The sequence below is a fragment of the Camponotus floridanus genome, unplaced genomic scaffold, assembly GCF_003227725.1.
Source record: "Camponotus floridanus strain SB8 unplaced genomic scaffold, Cflo_v7.5 scaffold112, whole genome shotgun sequence".
Lineage (NCBI taxonomy): Eukaryota > Metazoa > Arthropoda > Insecta > Hymenoptera > Formicidae > Camponotus > Camponotus floridanus.
Window position 1 is genome coordinate 8,230 of NW_020229229.1, and position 27,617 is coordinate 35,846.

A 27,617-nucleotide genomic window follows, 5' to 3' on the forward strand; every position below is an offset into this window, starting at 1 on the left:
AGCACTGGTGCTACCGGCATTTCGTGCATATAGTACGGAACAAAACCAGAAATTGTGCACATTATATATTATCTTCTGAGAACATTCATGGACATTGGCTTTGTAATTCATGTCCATGTTTTCAATGTTCATAGAGGGAGTATCGGTTTCAGGAATCACCTGAAAGCAGGCCACGATACCTCTCAGTCTTCTTTCTAATCCAGTGTGAGGTTATTGATGTAGAAGTTTCTGAACTTATTTTTCAGATTCGCTTGACAATCATAATTTATACATTTATATTTAACAGAAATATAATTTATACATTTTATAGCAATTAAATGCAATTGTGAATTTTGAAAAAATACTATTCTTTTAATATATCACATTTTGTTTTTACATTTGTTACAAATAAATAGACAACTTTTATATATCATATTAGATAATACTTTCACTTATGTACAAAATCTGCTCGTTAGCTTTCATGATATTCTAAACAGATTCGATAAATGTACTTTCATAAAAATGTGGCGCTGCTTCCAATAACATTTCTGGTTGAATAACAGTCAGATCTTTCATATAGGTTTTATTCGTTTGCAAAATTTCACAAAATAGTAACCTAGAATGAGATAAAAATTGAGTAAAATAACAAAATTCTAATAGAAATAACCAAAGAATTTCTTATATTTACCATTGCGGTTGTTGCAGAGTATATAAGCAGCTATTTGGATGAATATATAAATCCTTGTTACCTCGAACTGTTCTGTACACACCCGTATAATGTAAATATGCTGCTTTAGGGAAGAGACCAGCTGTTAGACACTTGAGAATTTGTTGAATATTCCCTAAAAAAGTCGATAATAGTTATATTTTCAATCAAAATTTAATAAAGAGATTATATTCTTAATTAAATTTAAATTATACCATTGCAGGAAGTCGATGAAATGTCCAAACGTTTCAACATCTTATGCATCTGTGTGCGAATCTCTGTGGCTCTCCGCAAAGCTTTGTGATTGAGAAAATGTTTCTGACACCAGGCAGGCGTTTTATTCTGTTCATAAGCCGTATAGACATTTAATAAAGTAAGAAGATCTCCTTCTTCCACCTCAAACTTGCGATGTGCTATTCTTGCTTTCAGAGCTGCTTGTCCTCCGCCAGGTTGTATAAAAATATTCTGAACTTGTAGCATGGCTAATATCGTTGTGATCTCGACAGAACATCCCATTTCACCTATCAATAACGAAAAATTTATTATTAAAATAACTTTATTATATTAATTATAATTATAATTATAAATACCTATATATTTTAAAGATTGGAAAAAGAATTTTGGTTTTACTCGATTTGATTTTTATATATTTATAATAAATTTTTTTATCCTCATCTACATTATATTTTAATATATTAGAAACTTAATATATCATCTAGAAACTTAATATAATTATTTAAAAAATTAATATAACTGCTTTTACCAGATGTGATTAAAGATTTCGCCAGCACCGGCTCCAATGGCATCTCCGCCATCGTCAAACCTAACGGTATCGTCAAATCGCCATTATTGTCGATTGCACCTAGTGCATAAAGCAATTCTAATCCCGTGACTAAATTCTTGCTTGGCGGTGCAGACGGAAAATTGAACCGCAACACGTTATCAATCCCCAGTGCTTTTAGTTGCAGAATTGCCGGTGCTAAATCTGATCGTTGCATTTCCGGTGGAGTAGCCTCGAATAATTCAGCGTAAGCCTCTTCTGTATATAATCTATTATAAAATTGTAACATATTTTTTTATAGTCTCTATAGTCATAAGTTTAATAATGATAAAATGATATCATATCTGAATTACTTAAAATGTATGAAAGTCGTGCAAGTATTTGCTTGCTTTCTTGTTCTACCTAAATGCTTTTCCTGTGCGAATGCGACCAGCACGGCCAGCTCGTTGGTCAGCGGAAGCCTTCGATACGGGTACGATAACAAGACTGTTCGTTTGCGTTTCTACTTCGAACCAGGGTATCTTGACGAAACCGCAATCAATTACTGTGCATTATAAAGTCGATTACTTTACAATTATATTATCGAGTTAGTCAAGTTATTATCTAGAGGAAAAAGGGTATATATACCATAAACGATATTTGGAATAGTGATAGATGTTTCCGCAATGTTAGTCGCTACGATAACTTTGCGAGTGTCTTTAGCGGCCCTCCAAAATACCTTTAGCTGTTCCGCGTTTGGAAGCGATCCGTACATCGGCAACGGAAGCAATTTCTCTGGAAAATAATATATATTTCATTCGTTTCAAAAAGAAAATAGACTATTAATTTTATAAAAAGTCATTAATACATTAAAATTTTCTTTTTTTTCTAACAAGATGTCGAATAACTATACAAATTTCAGATCATTTCATTGTCTTCAGAATAATGGAGAACGTTAAAATAGCATAAATAATTATTGTTAAATATTGTTGATAAAGATAAGTCATTAGTTTTAAAAACTATTGAATCATCACTTACGTTTGCCGTCTTTTATAAGCTTCGCATGTTCCGACAAGAGAGAAACGGCTTGATCGACTTCATCGAGTCCCGTGAGAAACGCTAGGATATCTCCTGATTCCTCTGTTTCATGTATTTTTAAAACGGTGTCTACTACGCCGTTAACGTAATTTGCCACTGGCTCTGTAACGCGACATAGCCTTAATTAAATAATAGAAGAGTCATAACGATGAATTAGTCGTGAATGACGTTCTAAATGTATACCTTTTAGAAAAAAGACATCTACCGGATATAATCGTCCTTCGACGCTCATTATAATAGCGCTATCTTTACTCGAATCTTTGGTTGTATTTACATTGAAGAAGTCTCGAAGTTCCTCCGCATCAACCGTCGCCGATGAGACGATAATTTTTAGACTCTTCCGTTTCTGCAACGATGAATTTACATTTATCGAGTTTCACATGAGGAAACTTATGTCTCTCGATAAATATAATATAATATAATAATAAAGTGAATTACCCTGATTATTTTTTTCAGCAATCCCATTATAATATCAGTTAGGAGCGTTCTCTCATGCACTTCATCTAAGATAATGACCGAGTAGCTTGTCAATAATGGATCGCTCATTAATTCTCTTAGAAGAATACCCTCTGTCATATACTAAAAAAATAATTTATGTTATATTTTCATATACAAATATAATAATATATGTACTTATAAATGTATTAACTGTAAGAGATAAACATTGATATTCTAATTTATTTATAATATAAATTATACATGAAATGCAAGAAGATGAGAGAGAGAATTATTCTTTTGCAACGAATTAAAACTATTCTTCCGAATAAATAATATGCTTGCATTATGTGTCTTATGATATTGCACCTTAATCTTGGTCGTCTCATCAGTATAATCATCGAACCGTATGCAATAACCGACGATGGTCCCTAGTATGCAATTGTGTTCGTCAGCCACGCGATTCGCTAGAGAAGTTGCTGCGACTCTTCTGGGTTCCGTGATGCCGATCTTTTTTCCATCCGCGCACCATCCTGCTTCAAGAAGATACTGGAGGAATAATAAATGTAGTTTACATGTACATATATTATTTTAAGATATATTATTTCAAGACATTTTATTATATTGAAAAATATGAATTATTTAATGAAAATATGAATGATATACATGTGCATATTATTATGCGTCTATGTACGAATAAATTAATTGCTATTATTATATAAAGGAGCACATATATATTATAGAAGACATCCATTTGTGTAATTCTGGAAAATCCATTATTATAACGTGGGATTTTTATTTTTAGACGGAAGAGACGTACAGAATGAACACATGTATTTCAGAGATCGTTTATATAAAAACATCTTATTGTACATTTTTGTTATATAAAAATATACAAGACAAGAATCGGGCGTTATAATAAAATTCGAACGCGAGAAACCTTATATCTCGAACGCAACTATCGACATTGATTGTCGCAGTATTGCGAAACTTATAGTTTTTTTCCTCTCGTACACGTAACAAGTTTTTGCATATGTCCAGCTTACCCGTGCTGCAATTAGGTAACATTCTTGGCACTGGATTAGATAAAAATGCATAAATGCAATCAGTAACTAATCTATTCAAATATACATACAAACGCGATTGTCTTGTAACGATAAAAAAAAAAAAGGAAAAAAACTTTCAAGTGTTTACGAGAACTTTGGCTTTCGCATAAAAGAATTATTCATCTTACACGCATTTAAGTTTTTAAGTGAAACTATGCGTATAAAAACTTCAGTGTCACTTACGAAAATAGCGCGCAGAATTTCAGAATACATACTTATAACAATATAATATATATCATATATGTATTATATACACACATTTATATATATATATACATATATATGAAAAATTGTAATTTTGTCTTTTTACGTACTAATATATATACATTTAAATATATTTATATATAAATTATATATGATATATATTATATTGTCTCTCTTCTAATACATGTATTTTATTAATAAAATAACCAACAAAATTATAACATTAAGAAAATATACAACATGTAAAATCTTAAATAATTTTCCCTTTTATATGTATCGCATAGTTTTTCTTTTAAAGACAAGATGACAAGATGACAAGCTACAGTATTTTTTGAATTTGTCCAGTCTTTAATTTCTATATTTTAGAGCATAATTTTTTCGATTTGAAACTATTGTTAATGTAATGTGATTTGATACTGTAATGGGATGTTTATTTTTAATTAAAATAACTATTGTAACGTTCTTGACTATCGCTTAAAAATTGCTTACAGTGTCAATTTTTTAATTACAAAATTTTGTTTTCGAAGACATGGATATTTGCAACATTATCGCGGAAGAATACAATTTACAATACAATTTATTTAATTCGAAAATCGGCACAATACAGTCTCATATATTCCTTAATTAAGAAATTTTATCCTCAAAGCGATGTGTTTTAAGATTATATTTAAAAAAATCATATAATAAACACATAAGCACATAATTATAATTTAAAAAATAATAAATATTTAAAACGCGGTTTAAGAACAAATCGAGTGAATAATTATCATTATAGAACGTTCACAATAACAAGAAGCAAAGTGTCATGGACTAGGAAGCGCGTACAAGGAGAAGAACCGCAGGCTCTCGTTCACTGGTGATACCTCCACATATGCATACGCATTAATATAATGAAATTCGCTGATAAGAACAAGTAATAACAGGACGGAGGGTAATTGCCACCATGCGAGCCTAACATATTCCCAGGTACGATCCATGAATATCGCTAGAAGCAAGTAATCCATCATTGCGTGGAAATTCAAGGTCTTCCAGGCGAGTGCGACTGTCCAGAAAGAGGGGCTCCTGAAGACGACGGTTTGCCTATCGTAGAGATCCTTGCGCGTGATCGGAAGAATGCTACTGTCGGTCTCTAGAAGATCCTGATACACGGATATGTATCGATTCCAAGCGATACTCGTCAGGGAAAAGTTCAGGCCCACCATCAGCATATTGTACAGGGGCGACTTCCAGAACGGGACGGAGGAGACGGCACTGTTGGACGTTGATGACGTTCGAATGGGTAGTCGTTCATAGCCAGCGCGGCGATTGGAATTGCGTTTTAGAAATAGAAATACCGCGACTACGAGAGCGATGCAGCCGAGGCCATCGCAAACGCCGTCCACAAAGTAACCGATAGAACCAAAATCCGATCTCTCGCCGTCGATATTGAGTCTAGTTCTGGCCACGTGGCCGTCCAGGTTATCTAACCAGGCTCTGACTTGAAACAGAACGGCACCGACTCGTCTGTGAGAGAGAGAATTCCGTGTGATGTATCGGGCGCCGATTATGGCCACTATCACGTGAGATACACTGATGATGTTCGGTGTCAGCCACGTCCAGAGACGACTGATGCCCAGTAGGTAATCCACTAGGCTCGCCAAGGGACTCAGGATATAATGATTAGGATGATCCAGCATCATAGCTTTCACCGTCACCGTGCAAATCGGATTCACATCGCATAAAATTGGCGAAGGATACGGCGAAATTCGCGTGTCGTTTCCACGCGGACGCACATCGTAATTCTGTACCCTGAAGTAAAGCAGCAGATCCATCCCGACAAAATACACCGAGAATAATAGTAGAAGCACCAGGAATGTCTTGTTGATTAACATTGGCAACCACATTTTCGGAAATTGCGTCGTTATGTCATTCGTCGGTTTTATTTCTCTTAATATTCTTCTTTTTTTATTCAAGCCCATTAGCATACTAGTTCTTTACTAGCATATTCATTCTTAATTTAATTTTAATTATTTTATATCATTATTTCTTGAGCTTATTAAAAGAGCTAGTATATATGTATATATATATATACATATATATACATATATATATATTCTATTGTCACGGTCGATTATTATTTTTTAATTGGCGTTGTTGTAATGCCCTGAATCCAGCTTGTGTGTGTGTGTGTGTGTGTGTATATGCGTGTGTATGCGTACACACGTCTCACGAAAATCTTGTCAAAGTATGCACATTCTCTTCGCCTCGGCACGGATCGATTGTCAGAGCATTATTTTTGCGATGAGTCTCTTTCTCGCCTTTGGATGCACTCCACATTTTTCGATGAGTCACATTTCCATCTTGACGCAATTAAATGTTAATTAGCTCGAAGAAGCTCGTCTTTCACATCGTAAAAACTCACTTGTCAATGCGACGTTCACTAATAAACACTGACACTGACTTGCGATAAAAGTTAAATATCACTCGGCCGACGTCGAAATCGGGGAATACACTTTTGCCGCAGGAGGACTGCACACCGAATCTCGCTGTCGTCGTGTCCGTTACTGCGCGATATTCTGGAATACTTTATATGTAATACGTTGCGTTTCTTAAATGCGACCGTTATCAGTATACCTCACTTCGAGCCTCCTCATAGATCAGATTATGGCGTCGCGTCGGCCAATGTTTTCGGTCTATCCGGTGCAAAAGCCAGGGACACAGCAGTTGGACACGCGCGTGTATCCCGCCATTGACTCTTTTCTTTTCTTTTTTTCTCTTTCAGAGGTCGTCGATCGTCGTATAATCGTCGAGCCACGCGGTCGCGCCACGCTTAACGGAGAGGAGAGACAGCAAGAAGGAGAGAGAGGGGGGATGAGCGAGAGAGAGAGATAGAGTGAGGAAGGGGGAGAGGGGAGAGAGATGGCTTGCTGTTGTGTGTTACCTCTACCGATCACAGGCTTCGTTCCATTCTGTAATAGATCAATATTAGAGATCGACCCACGACTATTCCTAATGCAGTCCAAGAGAACTCGACGCACCCACCGAACATTATGACGCGAACTGTGTTAAATGTTCCCTGCTCGCAGGGAAAGGAGCTCCGCCCCAGAACGCGATAAGAATGACAGAAGGGAGCGTCTCTCCTCGCGCACTTTCTTCGAATCTCTGAAGGCTATCTCGCACGGCTAAATGCTCTTTATAGTTAAATCCTAGTACACGCGCAGAACCCTCGTACGTGAAATTCTATTTATATTTGTGCGGTGTTGAATTTCATTTTGAGATGTCAGGAGGTCGTATATATGTATATAAATGGAAAATTCTACCGCTAATGTTTGCCACGTTAGCACTGAATGTAAACTACGAGAGGCGAAGATAAGAATCATTATTTCACACAGCGTGAATAATCGATGACAATAAAAGCCGTTATTTAGTGTTTAAGGCCAACATGGTAGATGATATTCTTCTTTTGTATATATCTGGTATAAATTTAGATTATCTTGATGTTGGTTAATCTTCAACAATGTATGTGGTTTTGTCATAAATTTAACAATTTTCAGAATATTTGATTATAATGTGATTTGTATATCTGATAATGTATCATGTGATACATTATCAAATATCACAGATATGATAAATCATATAAATATATATTTAGCTATGATATAACATGAAAAGTATGTAATTGAATACATAATTTTTTTTCAATAATTTGTGCATCTTTTAAAGACATAAATAACAAGATGACAAAATTTTATAATTTGAACAAAGGAACATCAGTATTTCTTTTTTTTTGATATTGTTTTTTTAAAGTATTTTGCAAACTTATTAATTTTCATATTTAAAAAGAGAAATCAAGACTTATATGAATACAATAAGTACAGCATTGCAAACTCTGAGTTATCTTAAAAATATAAATTACACATTTGAGTCTCACCTGTGGCACTTGTGTGCTTTTACCGCAGCCTGTTTCGCCTACCAGGACCAAGGTCTGATATTTCTCCAATAAGTAAATAATATGATTCTTATTTTTAAATATGGGTAATCGTTGTCGCTGCATGTCAAGTGCAAGTGAGTGGTGCGCATTGTAAACAAATTGTGTTGATGAATGGGCATCGATATCAGGCTTATCCTCCTGCCACATGCTTTCTCCTAATTAATAAAATTATTAAATAAGTAATTAATTTAATAATGTCTTTTTTACAACTTATAAATGGTAGAACATGAAATATTTTCTAATGTATTTATATTAAACTACATAGATTAGACTTAAGTACAAATCTTCAAAACCATCTGCTAGAAATGACAATATAAATATAATTTTCATTTACCTCGATCTGATATACCTCGCATATTTTAATATTTCATTATATAAAAACAGAATATAATTTGATGAAATTGTAATAAACATATAATATTGTGATAAACATAACCTTACCTGGTTTAGAGAAAAACGGCCGAAACATTTTTAAAAGTTTGAAACGTAGCGTTTTTTAACGTAAGAAAGTTTATATATTTTATTAAACGAATATTATAAATTATTCAAATAAAAGATAATTAAATATAACTGCATGTCAATATCGTGCAAGCGTCTAACAATTACAATGGTAAATTTTCACTTGCACGATAGATGGCTCTTGCTATTGTCATTTTAAAATTGTCACCAAAAATTTTATCGGATTATTTTTAATAACAATCATATGAAATTGTACAAAATTAATATTTATACATGTGAGTGCTATCCTATTATCAAATTCGCATTTTATTCAAAATATTTCTTTTTTTTTGTATATTGTCCAAAAATATGTATGTAAAATATAACTTGTGTATACATATGGTCCATGTATATAATTTACACACACACATATATATATATATATAAATTATATACATGAATTTCATCAAATATCTAAATTGTTACACAAACTTATATATAAAAACACATTAATTAAATTTTTCAAAAATTTATGTCAAAATTACCACTATAGAGGAGGAAATAATGGTTTATGCAATATAGAGAACCATCTTTATTTGTATTAGCTGTTGAACACATTTTACCATTTTAAATCTTAAATATACATGTTTTATACCTCCACTGATTGACAATTATATTTATTATATACGAAGCAAAATAATGTGTTGAAAATTATACAAATCATTGTCATATGACTGATACTTCTGCGATAAATAAAATATTGGAACTTTTGTAAAATATTGGAACTAATATAACATTTCATAAACGCAACTAAAAAGGAAAATGACAACTTCTCGTCTAACATCTAATAATTTCGAATACATAATATGCAGATCAATAGCAGCTAATCTGAATTAAGTCAATCAGATTGTGATTTTTCTTTGTGTCAACTGCAATTTTTATCAGACTATAATTTTCTAACATGTCATTATCAAAATTCAAATCAATTTTCATTACTCATTAATGTTTCTATACATACATAGGTACAATGAGAACCGAGGTAAAAGACAAATTATATATGTATACTGCACGCCTCGTAAGAAAAATTTTAATTCTTAAAAAAAAAAACTACACACGTTTTAGAAACATAGTATTCGCATAGATTTCATTTTTGAAAATGATTTCTTGAAAAAAAAAAAAAAAAAAAAATTTCTGCATAAACACATCTTGTGTTAGCAGAATTTAATATTTAATAGTTTATCTAAAATCTAAACGGTCCAGTTTTTCTTGTAAAAGTTACAGTTTACATAAATAAAATATTTAAATATGTACGTTTAATGCCAGTTATAGAAATGGCGCTCTCTTTAACAGTTTCTTATCGGCGAACAGTCGTAACATTACAAGTCATAATCTATTTTCGGGAATGTATTTTGATTTGCAGAAAAATATCCGTATTCTATCTCCAATGTATAGTTCAAGGTGTGTGTGTCTATATGTATAAACTACAATATGTATCTGTGCGTCGGAAACAATGAGGACTAGCAGTAGGTGGAAATATTATGTTGCACAATGTACCCATTTTCCAGACACCGCACTATCGTTTGTCTCTCTTGAAGAATTAGAAATATATTATTTCTAAACATTATCGGTATATTTTCTTACTTTAAGATTCTAATGCTAAGTGAATATATAATATGTATGCAGTGGATGCCAGTACAGAGAGAACACGGTTTGCTTAAGTTTTATATTAATCACACGTAACCATAATTTCTTTATAAATATCGGTCTCGTTTTAATGTTGCCAATTTATTATAAGAAATACTATGGGAGACACACAAGCATCCTGAACACAGAAAGTCTTTAATGCAAATGTCAAATGTTCTTTTTTCTGTATTTTTTTGCTTTTATATGCTCGCCATTCTTTATCTGAAAATGCACAGATGGTCTGCCCTGGCTTCACACTCGGTAGTTAAAATTGCGTCTATGGATTAGGTCTGTCTGTCAATAATAAACATAAGAGAATATTAGGCCGTGGCCTCCTCTGTATCGCCGTTATTCTCGGCCTCGGCGCACTTTTCCTCGAGTCTCGACTTTTTCTCGGGACTCGCGCCATCCTGTGCATCTTCTGCTGCATCAACTCCAGCTGTTGATTTCCTCTTTATGCAACAGCTATCGGCAGGAGCATCTAAAAATTAAATAATAGAGAAAAAGAAATGTATTTATTACAGATGTCTCTCTTTGAACTTCAGTTAATGACAATAATGTCTTTAATAATACATACCTGTAGAATCTCCGTTTTCCGTAGATTCAGCTTCTTTTTCATCAACTTCTTCTTTCTCCTCACTCGAGCCATTCTCTTTGGTTTCTTTTGTATCCCCATTTTCAGATGCTTTTGAGTCTTCATCGACAACTTCCTCTTCTGTTACTTTTTCTTCAACCACCTTCTTCTGAGGGGTAGTGACTTTGGTCTCCCTGGAAACAATAGTGTAAGTAGAATGTATATTCCATATACTAAATATATTGTGGAACAAAAAAGTACATGTAAAACTACATTCTAATTATATTAATAGAATTAATAGAATTAATATTCGATAATGTATTTCTCTAGCCAGCAATTAATTTAATAATTGCTTTTGCCATTGTATTTAATTTAATAATCATTTACTCATATAATTATTACTTGTATATTTATTGTAATACATTTTTTTCTACAATGTTAAACATTTCTTCTATATTAGAAAGAGTGATATAAAAGTGATATAAATTATTTTATTTACATTATATTGTGTGTATAGTGTAACATTTAGTCAGTATAGAAGATATCATCAATATAGAAGAAATATATTATAACAACTATATAAATAATAATTAATTATACGAGTAAATGATTATTAAATTAATTGTTGGCTAGAGAAATGCATTATCGAATATTAATTCTGTTAATATAACTAGAATATTGTTTTGTATAAATTTTTATTTAAAATAGCATAATATTACGACCGAGTTGCGATAAAAACCGCAAAGAAACCGCGCGATATACATTTCCCGTTCAAAATTGCAGGTCGTTGCTGGCGCGCTTCTGCTTTGGTATTTGCTGCCGTTTCACATTGCTGGCTCGCAACAAGGACGACGCGACGAACGAAGCGAAATAGAGATAGGGACGCCGCCAACTGTGGCGGCACCTAGTGAGGTTAATATTATCCTCCCTCCTCTTACCCCTTTGCGTCTCTCGCCGACCGTCAAACAACCACCGCCATTACTATTCCTACTACACTACTACTACTACATCACTACCATTACCACTACCATCACAAACTCGCCACAAACACACGAAGGCTCATCGTGGCGAATCGTGTGCGCGTGTGTCGTATATGCACGATATGTAATACATAACGTGTGAGATATACACGCGTTCTCTTTATACGTTCCCTTTTCAACATCGGTCTCTACGCGTGCGTAGAACGTAAAGGATGCCGTTATTCCTAACCGCTATTATTCGTCTTGAAAGCAGCATTGAGGAACCGGTATTTAATTGATCGAGGAATGGATATAAATATATAAATCTCCCTTCCCTTTTCGCGCGTTTTTACGTCAAGATCAAAGTTTCCGGAGTCGCCGATTAAGCCGCGCGTACTTGGCTCGGCGGAGGATTTTCGCGGGAAATATCGCGCTTGATAAACCACCGTCCTTCGTCATCTTCGGGAACGTCTAATCGCCGCGAGTCGGCAGATCGATACGTCGTCGACCGCTTTCAAGTTGATGGCGTGACGGAGAAAGGACCGGCGGCTACACGACGACGATTTCTCCCGATTACGTCGAGAGCGAGCGAGAAAGTCACGTGAAAGAAAAAAAAAAATATTGTTTCGAAACCGCGGGATCGTCCTCGTGTATTCGTCCTCTCGACGAGGGTGGTTCTCGCGGAAAACCGCACGCATGTGTTACGTACCACATACGCGATTCGTCTGTGTGCATCATGTACGCGCGCGCGCGCGTGCACATATGTCATCTACATAGGCGACGTAAACAAACGAGCGAAGTGGTCGAGCGCGAGAGACAAAAGGAATAAGAGGTCGCCACTGCCGCCGATCGGCGACGATGCGCTCGTCTTCGATCGTGCGAGGGCGGGCGGACGCGAGGGGGAAGGGGAGGACGGAGAATAGAGAGAGAGAGAGAGATATAGGGAGAGAGGATCGGCGCGGGGATGACGATGAAGCCGCCATGAAATCGCCGCAAGTAGAGCACGCGTCGCGCGCGCGACGTCGAGGGCAGATAATTTCCAGCGATCGTTAAGCGTAGCGCGAATCGGCCTGAGAATATCGTTGCGGCGAGATATTGTGAAGAGAGAGAGAGAGAGAGAGGGGCAACGCGCTCGGTCTTCCTCCTCCTCCCGCCGCGAGCCCCACGTCTCCCCTTCCTTCTCTCCTCGTGATCGCCAACCTTTCTCGGCGGACCGCGAGTATCTCGATAATAATTTGAAAGCGAACGAGCAAGGGCAACGGGAGAAAGCAACGACGACGACGATGACGATGAGCGCGACGATGACGATCCTGGGTCGGGAAAATGGATCGTCCGATCGCGAAAACGCGATCTCGCGCGCGCCACCGAAGGGAACCGACGCCATCCGCGCGCGGTCGCGCGATTTTTTCCTCGCCGACGAATCGATACCGCGTATTTACGCACCGAGGCACGCATGTATATACTCACTTGGGCTCCGTGTCCGCCATATCGATCGATTCGATCGCGAGAAATCCACGCACAAACAGCACCGAACCCGTAAAAAGCACACCTCAATCGACACGACGGTTACGCGTCTTCTACGCACCGGTAAGCACACGTCGGAGATTCCGGTAACACCGCTGCCGCGTACCGACGCGCAAATGGCAGAGGGAAACGCGCACTGATTCGCCCGAGACCCGAGCGACTCGGCCCGGCCGGCGGGCCGGCGGCCTTCAAACGCTTTTCTTTCCCGCTCGTTTACAGATGGCGCGCCCGTCGCGTCGCTATCGCGCGCGCGCGTGCCGTCTCGCCGTCTCGCCGCTCGCGTCCATGGAGGAAATCGAGTCCTCTCGAGAATCGAGGTGAAAAACAGGGGACGTAAGAAACGAGGAATAAATTTGCATTTCGCGTTATCGTCTATAATATCGATGCGTTCATATTTTGCGTTATTGTACGTATTGTGGGATTTTCTTGCAATTATGCTCGAGAAGATGATCGAGAAGAGAGAATAGATAAGTAAGATTTAACACGTTCAATTTTCTGTTGTTTAATTTAATTTCTTATTTAGTACAATAATTGCAACAAGTTATTTTTTTATATCGTAGAAAGATAGATTTCTTTATTTATGAAAACGTAAATGCGATTATTGACATGTAAATTAACGGTTTTTTTCCTTCCCCATAATTGAACCAATTGAAGTTGTAGCGGTTCGATTCCTAATTCCTATACATCGATACGTTTATTGCGAACGAATCGTTATATTTATTCCCCGTTCCTCATATCTTATTCAGTATGTCCCGTCTTTACCGCCGTTATCGTGCAATTTTATCGCGTGCAACATGATTCGTAAAAATATCTCGCATCAGGTCTGCTAAGCTTTACGAAGGTAATTCTGGAATCCGTTAGTACAATGTATTCGAAGGATATTGATTATTTTTTTGAATTTCAGGAAGACACAAGGGAGCACACAAGGGAGTCGCAGTTTATATCTTCGGAATGAGGTTAAGATCATACGTGACAACGAATAGTTGCCGATCGAGATACGCTGGACAGAGAAAAAGATGACAAAAGCATCGGTGGAAACACACTGCGATCATTATATCCACGCCAACGCGATTGGAAGTAAGTAAAATAAAGATAACACGACGCCGCAAACGCGGCCATTCAATTATTCGCGGCCAAAGTTCGCTCCACGAACGAAGGTAGCGACATCATCTCGATGTCTCGACGATTCCCCTTCTCCAACCGCGTCCCTTCCACCGCGACATCCACGATTACAACTCGCTCATGTTAGCGTTAAAAAATTCGTGCATTTATTATTTACTCGACCGAATCGCAATTTTGCGGCTCGTCGATTAATTCGTCGCATCGATCGGATGTTTCCCGCTCGTAACTCGAGGCTCGAGTATTTGACAATCGCGCGTCTGTGCGCGGCGTGCTTGCGAAAGTTCTAGAAGTTTCGCGGCATGGCAGCACTTCCGGTGTGCGGGAAAGGTGCGCGACGAGCGTGCCGCTTCGCGTCCATGTTACAGGTTGCTCTGAAACTCGATAAATGCGAGATTTCCCTTCTAAGACCATAATAACGTTGCCAGCCGCTGGAGAAATCGGCCGCTGGAGGAGCCGGCATTCGATCTTTTTTTAGAAACAGGTTGCGGTCACGTATAGCTGTCCCTTAGGCTTCCGCTTTCTCGAGATCTTTTTATCAAATCAATGGGAAGGAAATATCGGAGGAAGCGTATATAATTACTTCTTTCGAGATTAACATTTATTCGGGATGTAATTATTTTATCGTTATAATAATCATTAATTTTTTAAGGCGAGTTGTGTTTAATTACGGTAATTAATTTGATGATTAATTCGCAGATAGCTGGATGTTTTTGATAAATATTTAAGCCAAGCGAGAATATAAGGAAAAATTTATTAATTTAATTTAATTTAATTTTAATTTAATTTTCACGAAAATACATAAGACAAAAGATATTGTAGATGAATTTATATATTTTAAAAATGACATATTTTTTTTTTCAATAAGCGTTCTTAGAAGATGTATTTATATATCATGATGGAATATTTTTATTAATCGCGAGTGCGCAATTTTTGGCTGTGCCACACTTGCAGCAGCGTTTCGTCCGTTCCGTAAATATATTTTTTGTTCTGGCACACGTGCTGGCAGTCCACGTAAGCACGGAGATAACCAGAGCGAACAGCAGCTGCTGTACAGGTGAGGCGAGGTGGCCAGATGCCTCCTTCCGAACATCTTTCGACGAAACCGACTCGATCCGGACATATTCCGAATATATAGATTTGCTCGAAATTTTCGATCAAACTTTCACGGGAGAAAGTAATATTGCGTGCGTTTGTAAGAGTGGAATATTTGTTCCTTAACTCATCTTTGCGCCTTCTCTCTCTCTCTCTTTCTCGTTCTCTCTTTCTCTCCCTTTTTCCTCTCCCACGCATTTTCGTCGAGGCAAATTTGTAATAGTGCTTATCCTTTTTTTTTATTTCAGAATTCTTTTGTAATCTCGCCTATAACAAGCCGTCGTAATGCATTAATGATGTTTGTATTGATTATGTTGAAGATTATCTGGCTGTCGATACAATCGCTTCAGGGTGGACTTGCTCGAAAGTCATCGGTATTCGATAAGAGCCGAGCCCGTTTTTTACTGGGTCAGTGGATGTGCCCGCCTCGACCGCGGATCTATTCCAACGACAGTGATCTATATTCGCTTTTGCAGTATTGAGATCGCTAAAGATAGCGATGCGGGACATCTAAATTTTCATTTCGCTGGACCAAATTCCCTCTTCTTTGCGTCGGCGAAACGTCGCTCTCATTGAGATGCACTTTGCCATGCACTTTCGGACCTAGGTTTCCAAGTGGTAATTTGCGCTTATGATTTCGCGACAGAAAGAGAGAGAAAGAGAAATCAAAATTAGAAATGGAAATATACCGGCAGTGGTCGACATGTATTTCCAGTGGAGCCTACATACGAATACGCTTATTAATAGCGCCCCGAATAAATACCGTCTCAAGGATACGAGCACACAGTATTGCGTTTTCGCGACGATCTATGCAAAGCCTTCGTGAAAGCGCGCGCGAAGCGTAAAGGAACCTATTAAATAATTCACATATAGAGCATGTAGCAAGAGGAATTGGATCTTAAGGAAGAATATTCTTTAAAAGATGGGTTTTACTTCGCTTTAGATTATTAAATTTAAATTTATATACGAGTACATTGAGATACATTGAGATCATATATTAAATTAATAAAATAAGTATCATAAGATGCATTTGCAAAGTTCTTCAAAATATTTAAGAAACTTTGTAGGAAATCTATATTTTTGATAAATAATATACGAGAGAAAAAAACTTAAAGAATCAAAAAAATAACTTTTGTATAGTTATTATTATTATTATTGTAGAATTATTATATATTTATGAAATTTGTGTCAAAATTCTCGAAGGAAATTGTATATTTGTTTTTATTGTTCTAGCTTTTTAACTTAACATTCTATCTTTTCTCTGCGAGATGTTCCATGTAAGAAACTAGCGTGCTTCCCTTCGACAAATTGGTTCGCTGCTTCGGGTCACACAATCAATAGAGAGCGCGTGGACGCGCGCATCCTGTAGGGTAGAATCAAACTGGGCTTAACCCTAAACAGTACAAGCAAACTCCCACAGGTCCTTTTGTATCTCCAACAATATTGGAACACGGCAGTAGCATACATGCAAATTATGTGGGCTATCTTTGTGATGCATAAGAGAGGCACGTGACATAAAATACACAAATAATACACTTTCATATATGTATATATATGAAAAATTAGATTATAAGAAATAAGATTTGAAACTAAATACGCGTATTGCTATTTTATATTTTAATAATTACAAAAATGTATCCCGTATAAAAAATTACTTGTTTTCAAACCGTAAATTTACACATCTTACATGTATTGGAATATTTCTTCAGAAAACATTTCTTTTCCTCTGTTGCCAAGTCACAGTTGTTAATTCCCAAGATATTGATACGTCTCATTCGGCTAAGCAATATATTTTTTTTAATCTATATTGCGGCGCGATTAATCAGCCAATCATTATTACAGCCGCCGCTCGGCTATAGATAAATTTCTCGACGGAGATATAATTTATAAACGCCACGCATATATATCCTGATCGGCCTTTATATCCAGCGTGGCGTTCACAACACGGCGGTGTATCATACGAAAATGCCGCGTGTGTTCAGGCTGGCCTGACCCGATCGCACCTTTTGGACTCGCGAGCAACCGGTTCGCGTTTCGTCCCGCTCTTCCCTCGTGTCCCGTCCACGTCCCATTCTCTCCACCCCTATCTCTCTTTTTTTTCCTCCCTCTCTCTCTCTCTCTCTCTCTCTCTCTCTCTCCGGCTTTCCCGTCGACCGTTCTAAAACCGCGCCGCCTCTGTCTACAGTTGAGAACTAATCGGCAAAGGATTATCACAGGTCAGCGGATGTTCAACCTTCCGTACACCTACCTATCTACTACGGTTCGATACCGCGATATCCAGTCGATCATTATTAATAGACCAATGCCGTTGCCGGTAACGACGTCGTCGCCGAAACCCCTCGCGCGCGCTCGTCGATTGCGATACCACATTGCACGTCTATTCGACTCTGGATCTCTCGAACCGGTTCCCCCGTTGACGTGACTGACAGCAACAAGTCTCGTCTGTTATCCTCTGACCGTGATATTCTGTGCGACGACACGACATTTGTAGGATTCGCACGTAAAGCGGCCCGATTCATTCGTCTTCCTCGCGCTCGCTTTTAATAGATATTTTCACGTGTCACCGAAATTAAAGAGGCCAAGCTAGAAGTGTCGTAAAAATTTCAGAAGGTTGACGATTCTATGAAAGAACGTTGTATAACGAAAAAAACACTCTTACATAAAATACTTTCGGAGCTCTACATCTAAAAATTTCTCACACACGAAATTGAATTTAGACGGTCGATTTCACTCGTACAATGGTCGGCTCTATTTTATCTCCAGACGCCAAGCGAACGAAATTTTTTAAGCAGCTACACGTATTGCTTTGAAAAATATTTCGCATAAAGCACGAGCTTTAACGCTCGTTTAATTCCGTTCGTATATGGATGACCTCTCCTTCGATTGGATAATCCTGCGATAAGAAGCGCTATTACGATAAAGCGTGGATTGTATTCTCGATTAGTACGGAGCCCGATTTCAACATAAATTAATTAACGCGAAGAACATATCTTTTAATTAAGAAATTAACGAGATAAAAGGAGAAATGTATAAACGACTTGATAAGAAAATTATAGACGAATATCGTATATTGTCGAAAAAAAAAGGAAAGTTATAATAAAACCATAGGTGAAAATATTATTTTTTCAATATAATAATCAACAAAAACTTTATGCTTTGCCGTGATTAGGATTTTGGTAAATGCATATCCCGCTTACTTTTGACGTTTAACAACCTTATCATCTCATCCAATCAAGATTTGCTATTACAAATCATAAATTTGAATCTCTGCAGTGTAAATAGCCGAGTGAGGGTACATAAAAGCGTCTCGATAGAGACGCGCGGTATAGTAACGTAACGGCAGAGAAAGGTTTCGCTCGCGGGGACACGCGCGCTCGAGAGAGTGAATTTTTATCATGGTCGGCATTAGATTGCGCGCGATAATGCTCGGCGGTTATAGTGCGCTTTAAGTGTCTCTTTTCGTGCGTTTCCCGAAGTAGAGATAAAGTCAAGCGCGCGAGAGTCGTTTGCGAAAATCCCCTGACGTAACGTTATCCGCGACGGAGATAAAAGCGCGATCGCGCCGACCACGTGACCTCCGAAGCGCTTCCAAATTTCGAAAGCAGACCTTGACGGGATACGATGTAAAGTTTTTCGGTCGGCTGACTCAGAGTGCCGTCCTCGGAATCGAAGAACGTGACACAATCGTCTTCTCGGAGCTCATCGATCAGGGCTGACTTGAGCCACCTTCGGGGCCCTGACTTTACGGAACGGTCGCACTTTTTAAAGAGAGGAAGGACGTAGGGAATAGAATGAAGAAATCGGGTCAGGGTTGTTCTTTTTCCAAATCCGAGCCATGTATGCTTGCATAAGCGATCTTTTGGAAAAAAAGTACAGATGTAATAGTTCAAGGATAACATTCTTTACAGCAAAGGCGTTATCAGCTCATAAAGAGGGCAAAAGAGTGTGATTAATATAACCGCCTTCTGGCTAGTTTCCATAATTATTAGGAAATTTCCATAATTATTAAACATATGTTTTATCAATCTCTGTTTAATTATCTATGTATGTGTATTGGTATATTTTTTCAATCTTCGAGACTGTTGCATAAACTTTAATTACTGATCAACAATTTGCATATATCAACGAGTGAGACGCATGCATAAGCAATATCGATGTAAAATGCGATTTTAGAATAACGTTGCGTCTGAAAAATCGTCTAAATGGCCGCTTGTCCGAGAGAAGCAACAACGTTCCGCTTCTGTACGCGCGTGTTCGTCACGTGACGTTGCGCGAGCATCGTCGAGAAGAGATTACTGCGGGGAGGGGAGGGAGAGGGGGTCGGCTCGATCGCGCGTCAGTTCCGGATGCCGCCTCGCGATGGCAGCACCTGCCGATTCGGCGCAGCTCCCATACGACGCTACATCTCTCGGTGACAGGAGGAAGCAACAGCTGACTCGCGACGCACAGTAGCTCTCTCGCCTCCCGGAGCGGTACCTCGTCACTTTCGCACTCGTGCGAAAAACCCCCCGAACGAACGAGCGAGCGAGCGGAAGAGGTGTCGCGTCGCCATCTTTAGACACGGCTGTACCCGTCTCGCCGACGTCACCGCCGTCGCCGTCGCCGTCGTTCGCCGACGACGCGTGCGAGAGTCCACGACAATCGTGCAACCTTCGGAGCGTCGCGCAACAGCCTGCGCTTTCGGACGCGAACGCAAAAAGTGACTTGGCCGTGAGAGCGAAACCCCCCCCGAGACATCGGCTGCGCTCGATCACATCGGTAACCGGGGCGCGAGGAAGCGAGGTGCGCGCCGCGAGTAGCTTCCTCGCCCAACGAGACGTCCCTCTTTCCTCTCCAGATCCCTCCCCGTCACTGTCTTCGCTTGTCGTCGCGAGGAGGAACGTATCGGGGAACAAGGAGAACTGGCGAGAACGGAGCAACGGTAAGTGGAAAGGACCCGGAGTGCGGTTCCCTGGAGTGTCGCGACCCGGGTACGATCGGTGTGTATCTAATTCCTTTAGATGCCGAACGCGTGCAAGTGGGCTCTACCGTGTACGTGTGAGTGACAGTCGACGGGAATCTTGCGCTGCGCGACTTTGCTCGGGATAGGAGACTCGGACGGTATAATCGCGGTACTCGAAGGCAGAGCGGGCAGAGAATAGACGGACATTGAAACGGGTGGGACAGAACGACACGAGCGTGCGAGAGGAAAGGAAAGAGAAACGGCAGCTCGCAGCCGTGCTGGACGACAACGACGACTAACTGGTACAATTGACAGGGAAGATGGCGCGACTCGCGGACGAGGATCGCTGCTGACCTATTTTTTTTCCGACGCGCCAAATCTCCGGGTGTCGGGAGCCTCTCGCCGAAGGACGACGGAGGAGGAGGAATCTCTCCCTCGTCCCTCCCCCTCTCACTCTCGGGCGAGCGCCGTTTGCGGAGCGTGGTGACGTTCGCCGAGAGAAATATAGCCGACGACAGCAGGGAAGGCAGCCGTAGGAGAGTGTAATAGAAAGAGAGAACGGACTCTGGAGTTGCGCCGGGAGGGTGCCCTTTCGCGCCGCGCTCGCGCGCGCGCTTCTCCTCCTGCGTGTATGTGTGTGTAACCTGTTTTTTGTACCGTGTGACATAATCGCGCGAGTGTGCGTGCCTGTCTCTGTCCTTGTTCTTCTCGCGTCCGATCTGTCTCTTTCCCCGGGTGTCGCGAGGTCATCGTCGCGTTCGCAAAAGTCTCGTCCAAGGACCTGGTTCGGGTGCAAGGACAATATACGCGACGCGAGGATCCGTCATTGTCGTCGTCGCGAGGCTCTTGGGATAGTTTCCGAGGTGCGACGAAGTGACGTCTGGCCACCAGTAGCGCGCGGTAGAAGGTGGCAAAGATTCTGAGACAACCAGAGCTCGGCAGAGCCCTGGCAGGCTCGGCGGACACGGACGTACACCGACGAAGACGTAGCAGTCTTCTGGATTATCTCGAGCCCCGTGGAGCTGCCCTGGCAGTCTCGGGCACCAGCGCGGCTAAGATGGGCAACAATGCCGCGACTGCCAACAAGAAGGTCGATGCTGCCGAGAGCGTCAAGGAATTCCTCGATAAGGCGAAGAAGGAATTTGAGGACAAATGGAAGAAGAATCCGACCAACACCGCTGGTCTGGACGACTTTGAGCGCATCAAGACTCTGGGCACCGGCTCGTTTGGCCGCGTGATGATCGTCCAGCACAAACCCACCAAGGAATATTACGCCATGAAGATACTAGACAAGCAGAAGGTCGTCAAGCTGAAGCAGGTGGAGCACACGCTTAACGAGAAGAGGATACTGCAAGCGATCAGTTTCCCGTTCCTCGTATCGTTGCGCTTCCACTTCAAGGATAACTCTTACCTGTACATGGTCCTGGAATATGTGCCAGGTGGTGAGATGTTCAGCCACCTGCGCAAGGTCGGCCGCTTTTCCGAGCCGCACTCGCGTTTTTACGCGGCCCAGATCGTACTCGCGTTCGAGTACCTGCACTACCTCGATCTGATCTACCGGGATCTGAAGCCGGAGAATCTGTTGATCGACTCGCAGGGTTACCTGAAGGTCACCGACTTTGGCTTCGCCAAGAGGGTACAGGGTCGGACGTGGACCCTGTGTGGCACGCCGGAATATCTCGCCCCCGAGATCATTCTCAGCAAGGGCTACAACAAGGCGGTGGATTGGTGGGCGTTGGGAGTGCTGGTCTATGAGATGGCCGCGGGATATCCGCCATTCTTCGCCGATCAGCCGATCCAAATCTACGAGAAGATCGTGAGCGGCAAGCCACGCTTCCCCTCGCACTTTGGGTCCGACTTGAAGGATCTGCTGCGCAACTTGCTGCAGGTGGACCTCACCAAGAGGTATGGCAATCTCAAGGCGGGCGTGAACGACATCAAGGGTCACAAGTGGTTCGCCAGCACCGACTGGATAGCCGTCTTCCAGAAGCGAATAGAGGCGCCGTTTATACCGCGCTGCAAGGGACCAGGCGACACCAGCAATTTCGACGACTATGAGGAGGAAACCCTGAGAATCTCGCTGACGGAGAAGTGCGCCAAGGAGTTCGCCGAGTTTTGAACGCGGCGCCAACTCGGCAAGTTGCTCGTAACAGGAGATGGATACGCACGTCGTGTATACGTCGTCGTAGTCGCGCCTCGTCATCGGGCCGACGTGGCGCGGCGCTTCTTCGTCGTCGGTGTCGTCGTCTTCGCTGTCGTCGTCACCACGTTGGTGGCTCGCTTCTTTCGAGAGAGAGTAAGAGAGCGTGAGAGAAAGGCGAGAAAGAGAGAAGGATGTATGTGTGTGTCGCGACGCATCCGCGTGTACCCAAAGCTCTCGACAGCGCGAAACGGAGATTTTCGGGACGGAGTTTTTCTCGCGTGAGCGACGATGGTAGGAAAAATGTGTTATTTGAGAGAGAGAGAGAGAGAGAGAGAGAGAGAGAGAGAGAGAGAGAGAGAGGAGAGAGAATTGTGAGAGAGAGAGGGAGAGAGAGAAAAGAGAACGATATACGAAACGGTACGTTTCGCGATTGAACTCATTAAAGAGAAGGAAATGAAAAAGACGGGAACTATAGGGATGATAAGAGACGTTTATACACCGGCGTCGAGCATCCAAAAATTATAGATATACATAATTCTCGGTTGTTACGTATGTGTGTAGTAGACGTCATACGCCAGCATCACTTTTTACATGGAGAAATCTGTTTTTTTAGCCGGTCAATCGATTCATTAAACGTAATAACGGTATACTATATATATATATATATATATATATATATATATATATATATGTGTGTGTGCGTCCTTTCAGCATCTTCATATTCCTCTTTTTCTCCCCCTTCCTTCTCCTCCTTCCTGTCCCCTTTATCCATTCAGGATAGCTTCGTGATCCGATTTGTAGAGAGAAGGCCACATGTAAAGTTTATTCCCAATAATTAATTAGTAGTATCGGAAATGTCACCGTGCCGAAGTTACCTTGTACATATATCTCTCTCGTTGCTCTGCGAATGACGTACCTTCCTTTCCCCTCCGCTCCTCGCCTCACACGTGCAACGTCCTTCTCTCTCTTCTCCAAATCGTCGATAAGCTCCTTCTTGGCTGGTCCATTCCGTTTATCCTTGCATTACACACGAATCGAAAGAGAAGTACTGTGAAACTCATAACGTGCATCGTTCGATGTCTACTATTTGTCTCTATCCTCTTTATTCGTTGTGAGTGAGAGAAAGAGAATGAATGGGAGAGAAAGGAAGAGAAAAAGAGAGTACGATCTGCGTATTCCTCGTGAGTACGATTCACATTTATATAACTAGTCGTCACACATAACACACACACACACACACACACACAACAGACAAATACATACATACTAATTATGAAATAATTTATATATGAACGTTTTTCTCATCGATCGCGCCAATGACGGGCCAATTGGAGGAGATAGATATTTCTTTATATTCGCGATAAAAAAATATTCACGTGTCACGTGTGAGAAATATTCCTTTATATATATATATGCCAGCAAATCGGATACGTCCGTCATCGCGGTGACATTGCATCCGCACGCGATCAACTTCCGATTATTACAGTTTCCCTTGCATAGCGTTTCATTCCCGATGTATTATTATCTGCATTATCTTGAAAGCTTACGTTTAAATCCTCAAGATAAATGTGCAAACATACAGAGAGATACTGGCCATCTCGAACCATTGTGTATGAAAGAAAGAGAGTCTAGCAATGATATCATATTCTAGTTACTATTGGTATAAGAATATCAATATTGGAAGAAACGAGGAGCTATCAAGAGCATAAAGTTTAAATCGCGCTAACAGCTTCCTCATAAATGCGAGTGTCGATGTGTGCGCGAGTGTAATCATCGATATGGTATCGTGATATTTAAATCTCTCTTTCTCTTTCTTTTTCTCTGTCTCTCTCTCTCTCTCTCTCTCTCTCTTTCTCTCTCTCCCTTTCTAAATCTTACTCTTTGAACTTAAAGATTAAAGAAAACAAGTATAATTGTGATTAGCGATCTCGACGACATAAAATGTAATATCGGGAGAAAAATGAAGCGCACAATGTAGGGCACGGTAAAAAGTACTAAATCGATGGCGAATTAATAAGCGTCGCAGGTGCTAACGAAGCGTGTCGACGTAAAGATTACTCGATTGGAAGCTAATGGCAATGGTGGCCGCGATTACACGATCGAAGATTGCATTAGCCACGCGCGAGCGATCATCTCTTTTTTCCTCTCTCGAAGAGGATCGCGCTCTCGACCGGCTCTCGAGACGACGCAAAACACTTTCGCGTGTTGACGTCAATGTCGGTGCACCGAGTTTCGTTAATGAGTAAAACGATGGTTCGGAATTGGATTGGGCACACGCCAGCGCGATGTGGCCGGTCGACGAGGAGGAGGATCGATTCAGCGATGGGTTGTAACACGCGCGCGGACAATGCGGAGAAAATGCGGCACGTAAGTGCGACGAAACTTTTATATCCCCTTAGCATTCGCGATATAAGTTGAACGCGAACTTGGTAATGTATCGCGCGTCTAATATTCATCTGAGATTTCAAAGTTTCCCGTTCAAGTCGAATAAACTCCCAAGTAATGGACGATTGAAGCGCATCGACGTATCGAGCCTTTACATTATGTCAAAAAATAAAATCTCATAAATATCGCGCGCGAATAAATTATTCAATTTCGTGAGCTTTGAAAAATTCCGAATTTACATTCTCACTGCATTTCGTTGATATTTTCCTGCGTTATAAGCGAGAACAGTTTTTTATCAGGAAATTATTAAATCGCGAGCGATCAGCTGATCGACGAAGAGGGCTTTTTGCAACATCCGATCAATGAGATACGAAATGCAAAAAAATAAACATCCGTTACACGTGCGAGTGTAATTTCGCGAGAGGGAGAAAGAGAGGGAGAGAAAGAGAGAGAGAGTAGATTAAAGTGGGGGTCTTCATGTCCATGTTCTTTCTATACACGAATGCACACGCCGTTCGTTTGCACACGTCGCGATGTTATGAAGGAATTAGAATGAGAAAGAAAATGGCATAGCTGTATGAGCCGCGAAATAAATGAAGCACTTGGCGCGGCTTCGTGACGAGATTTTCAAATAACGAGAACTTGGCTGACGCGGTATGCAATTGCGCTTGCAGGCAGACGCGTTGTATACGTGCGCGTATGTCAAGAAATAACAAAGCATTGCGAATAATAGACCTAAGACACTTTTATTAAAACTGTGTTATTATGATAATTCTTCAAGATAGTACGTTGATTATTTGCTTTAACAATTAATCAAATATTATGATAAAAATAATTACGAGTTATTTGCTTTATTTTTGTGTTCTTTTTATTTTTCCATTTTATAATTGAAATTTATTCTACTATTCTTAGTTTTAATTGCTTGTGATATTGCGAGAATTCGTTACTCGTCCTAATTATGTTATTCTAGTGACAATCATGTTGTAAACATATGGTATTATAGAGTTTTTCATATTTATTAATGTTCGAATTTTAATTGCGGCAAACGGATTACATATAATTGTGCAAATGATTTAACAATTTTATTCGTTACGAAATTGATAAATGTCATGGATTATAAAAGCAAATTTTTAGATTCCTTGGCAATTCAATTTTATATGGATTTAATATGATTTAATATGAACATTAATATTAATCGTCAATGATTTTCAGCCTCTTCAGATAGTTTCTTACGTGCTTCTCGATTCGTAACACATCGATGAATTTACAGCATGTATACCGTTAAATAACATACTTAGTTATGCAACTATTACGATACTTACCTCGCCTCGGAATTTAGCGAAAATTTGCATTTTTTTGCATAACACGAAACTGTTTAACATATCTCAGAAATTGCGTTGCTGCGGCTTAATTTAACTTTTGTTCGCAATCAACATTTCATTTTCGCTTATTTCTTTATTCGATTTAGATAATTACACCATATATCGTTATAACGTTTGCTAACAGCTTTCGATCTCTTTCCGATACAGACACACAATTGATCCAAGTTCAATATTTATATTCCAAATTAAAGTAGCTATCCATGTGAGCAAACATGACTAACATCTATAATACCGTGCAGAATTTTCTGTCAGAATTTGATGAAATATAAGATTAAAAAAACCTATATTGGAAGAGAAAAAAAGAGAGCCTTTAATAGTCACGCGAATCTGGATAATTTTGAAATTTGTCATATCTGTCAAGCAAATATAATTTCTAAGATCGTGACCTATTTACGCGTTTCCGGTGAGCATGATGTGCGTAAATGCAGATACATGAGCAGATATCATATGTGAATTACCATAAACAATTCGTCACGAAGACGCGATTATCAATTCGTGTAATAAATTATTATTTTACAATTATTATTTTCCACAGGATACTTTATACAAAGCGATATGTCGTTGGAGACTCGGAGAACAAAAACTTCTTGAAACATATCGATTAGAATATTTGAGTAAAGTCACATCGCGATGTGTGCATTCGCAACGTCTTGCGCATCGATCGTAAAAAATAATCAACTTTATCCTACATTTATCGCGTTTTATTCTTGGAAATATAATAGTTAATTATTAATATATTGGCTTTATTTTTTGTTGTTGTAACAATATCTTCCTAAAATTACTTTACCATCGAAATTTATTCATATGTTAATCATGATAAAATTTTTATTGACGAGATATTCTTAATCGCTAAAAATGAAATCTCTATAAATAAAAATATTTTTCAGAAGAGTTATATTATTTTAATCGCGAGGCAAACAATTTTTGTCGGATGATCGTGGTTAGTAATGTTAATGCTTTATTGATATTATAATAGGACGACAGGATAATTATTATCGTCCATTATATATTTGATAAGGGATTTTGTCGTTCTTTTTTAGCAAATTATCTCGACTATTTGTTTCCAGTAGATAATATAATATCGACCAGCGACTTGCGATATTAAGGGTTGTATT

At 39.6% G+C, this 27,617-nt stretch overlaps 4 protein-coding genes and 1 long non-coding RNA gene across 5 annotated transcripts; 2 read left to right on the forward strand and 3 right to left on the reverse strand.

The window, feature by feature from the left end:
* Positions 1-375: 375 nt before the first annotated feature.
* Positions 376-8,874, reverse strand: LOC105249577 (probable ATP-dependent RNA helicase DHX35). The gene is made up of 12 exons (XM_011255144.3): positions 8,700-8,874; positions 8,199-8,413; positions 3,348-3,527; positions 2,982-3,122; positions 2,727-2,889; positions 2,484-2,645; positions 2,094-2,240; positions 1,869-2,010; positions 1,449-1,735; positions 901-1,206; positions 668-821; positions 376-595 (listed from the first exon to the last, which is right to left on the reverse strand). The coding sequence occupies exons 1-12, from the start codon at positions 8,725-8,727 to the stop codon at positions 469-471; spliced, it is 2,052 nt and encodes a 683-aa protein (XP_011253446.1). The 5' UTR covers positions 8,728-8,874; the 3' UTR covers positions 376-468.
* LOC105249576 (ceramide phosphoethanolamine synthase) lies at positions 4,555-7,742 on the reverse strand. Its single transcript, XM_011255143.3, has one exon. It carries the CDS (start codon positions 6,250-6,252, stop codon positions 5,092-5,094), a length of 1,161 nt encoding a protein of 386 aa, XP_011253445.1. The 5' UTR covers positions 6,253-7,742; the 3' UTR covers positions 4,555-5,091.
* Positions 8,875-10,082: 1,208 nt separating the features above from the next.
* On the reverse strand, positions 10,083-13,595 carry LOC105249575 (prothymosin alpha). The gene is made up of 3 exons (XM_011255142.3): positions 13,380-13,595; positions 10,957-11,147; positions 10,083-10,860 (listed from the first exon to the last, which is right to left on the reverse strand). Exons 1-3 carry the CDS (start codon positions 13,397-13,399, stop codon positions 10,700-10,702), a joined length of 372 nt encoding a protein of 123 aa, XP_011253444.1. The 5' UTR covers positions 13,400-13,595; the 3' UTR covers positions 10,083-10,699.
* A 334-nt stretch (positions 13,596-13,929) lies between these two features.
* Positions 13,930-16,378, forward strand: LOC105249573. The gene is made up of 3 exons (XR_889057.3): positions 13,930-14,277; positions 14,341-14,513; positions 15,971-16,378. It is a non-coding gene; the product is annotated as an uncharacterized LOC105249573 (long non-coding RNA).
* A 4,199-nt stretch (positions 16,379-20,577) lies between these two features.
* Positions 20,578-23,374, forward strand: LOC105249574 (cAMP-dependent protein kinase catalytic subunit). The gene has a single exon (XM_011255141.3). It carries the CDS (start codon positions 21,650-21,652, stop codon positions 22,709-22,711), a length of 1,062 nt encoding a protein of 353 aa, XP_011253443.1. The 5' UTR covers positions 20,578-21,649; the 3' UTR covers positions 22,712-23,374.
* Positions 23,375-27,617: the final 4,243 nt, after the last annotated feature.

Excerpts from the sequence above, each read along its gene's own strand:
- LOC105249576 (XM_011255143.3), bottom strand. The coding sequence starts at position 6,252 with ATGCTAATGGGCTTGAATAAAAAAAGAAGAATATTAAGAGAAATAAAA.
- LOC105249575 (XM_011255142.3), bottom strand. The coding sequence starts at position 13,399 with ATGGCGGACACGGAGCCCAA. Across the intron at positions 11,148-13,379 it reads ATGGCGGACACGGAGCCCAA|GGAGACCAAAGTCACTACCC; the intron begins GTGAGTATATAC and ends TATTGTTTCCAG. Across the intron at positions 10,861-10,956 it reads GGAAAACGGAGATTCTACAG|ATGCTCCTGCCGATAGCTGT; the intron begins GTATGTATTATT and ends TTTAATTTTTAG.
- LOC105249574 (XM_011255141.3), top strand. The coding sequence starts at position 21,650 with ATGGGCAACAATGCCGCGACTGCCAACAAGAAGGTCGATGCTGCCGAG.
- LOC105249577 (XM_011255144.3), bottom strand. The coding sequence starts at position 8,727 with ATGTTTCGGCCGTTTTTCTCTAAACCAG. Across the intron at positions 8,414-8,699 it reads GCCGTTTTTCTCTAAACCAG|GAGAAAGCATGTGGCAGGAG; the intron begins GTAAGGTTATGT and ends TTTATTAATTAG. Across the intron at positions 3,123-3,347 it reads ATGAGACGACCAAGATTAAG|TATATGACAGAGGGTATTCT; the intron begins GTGCAATATCAT and ends TTATTTTTTTAG.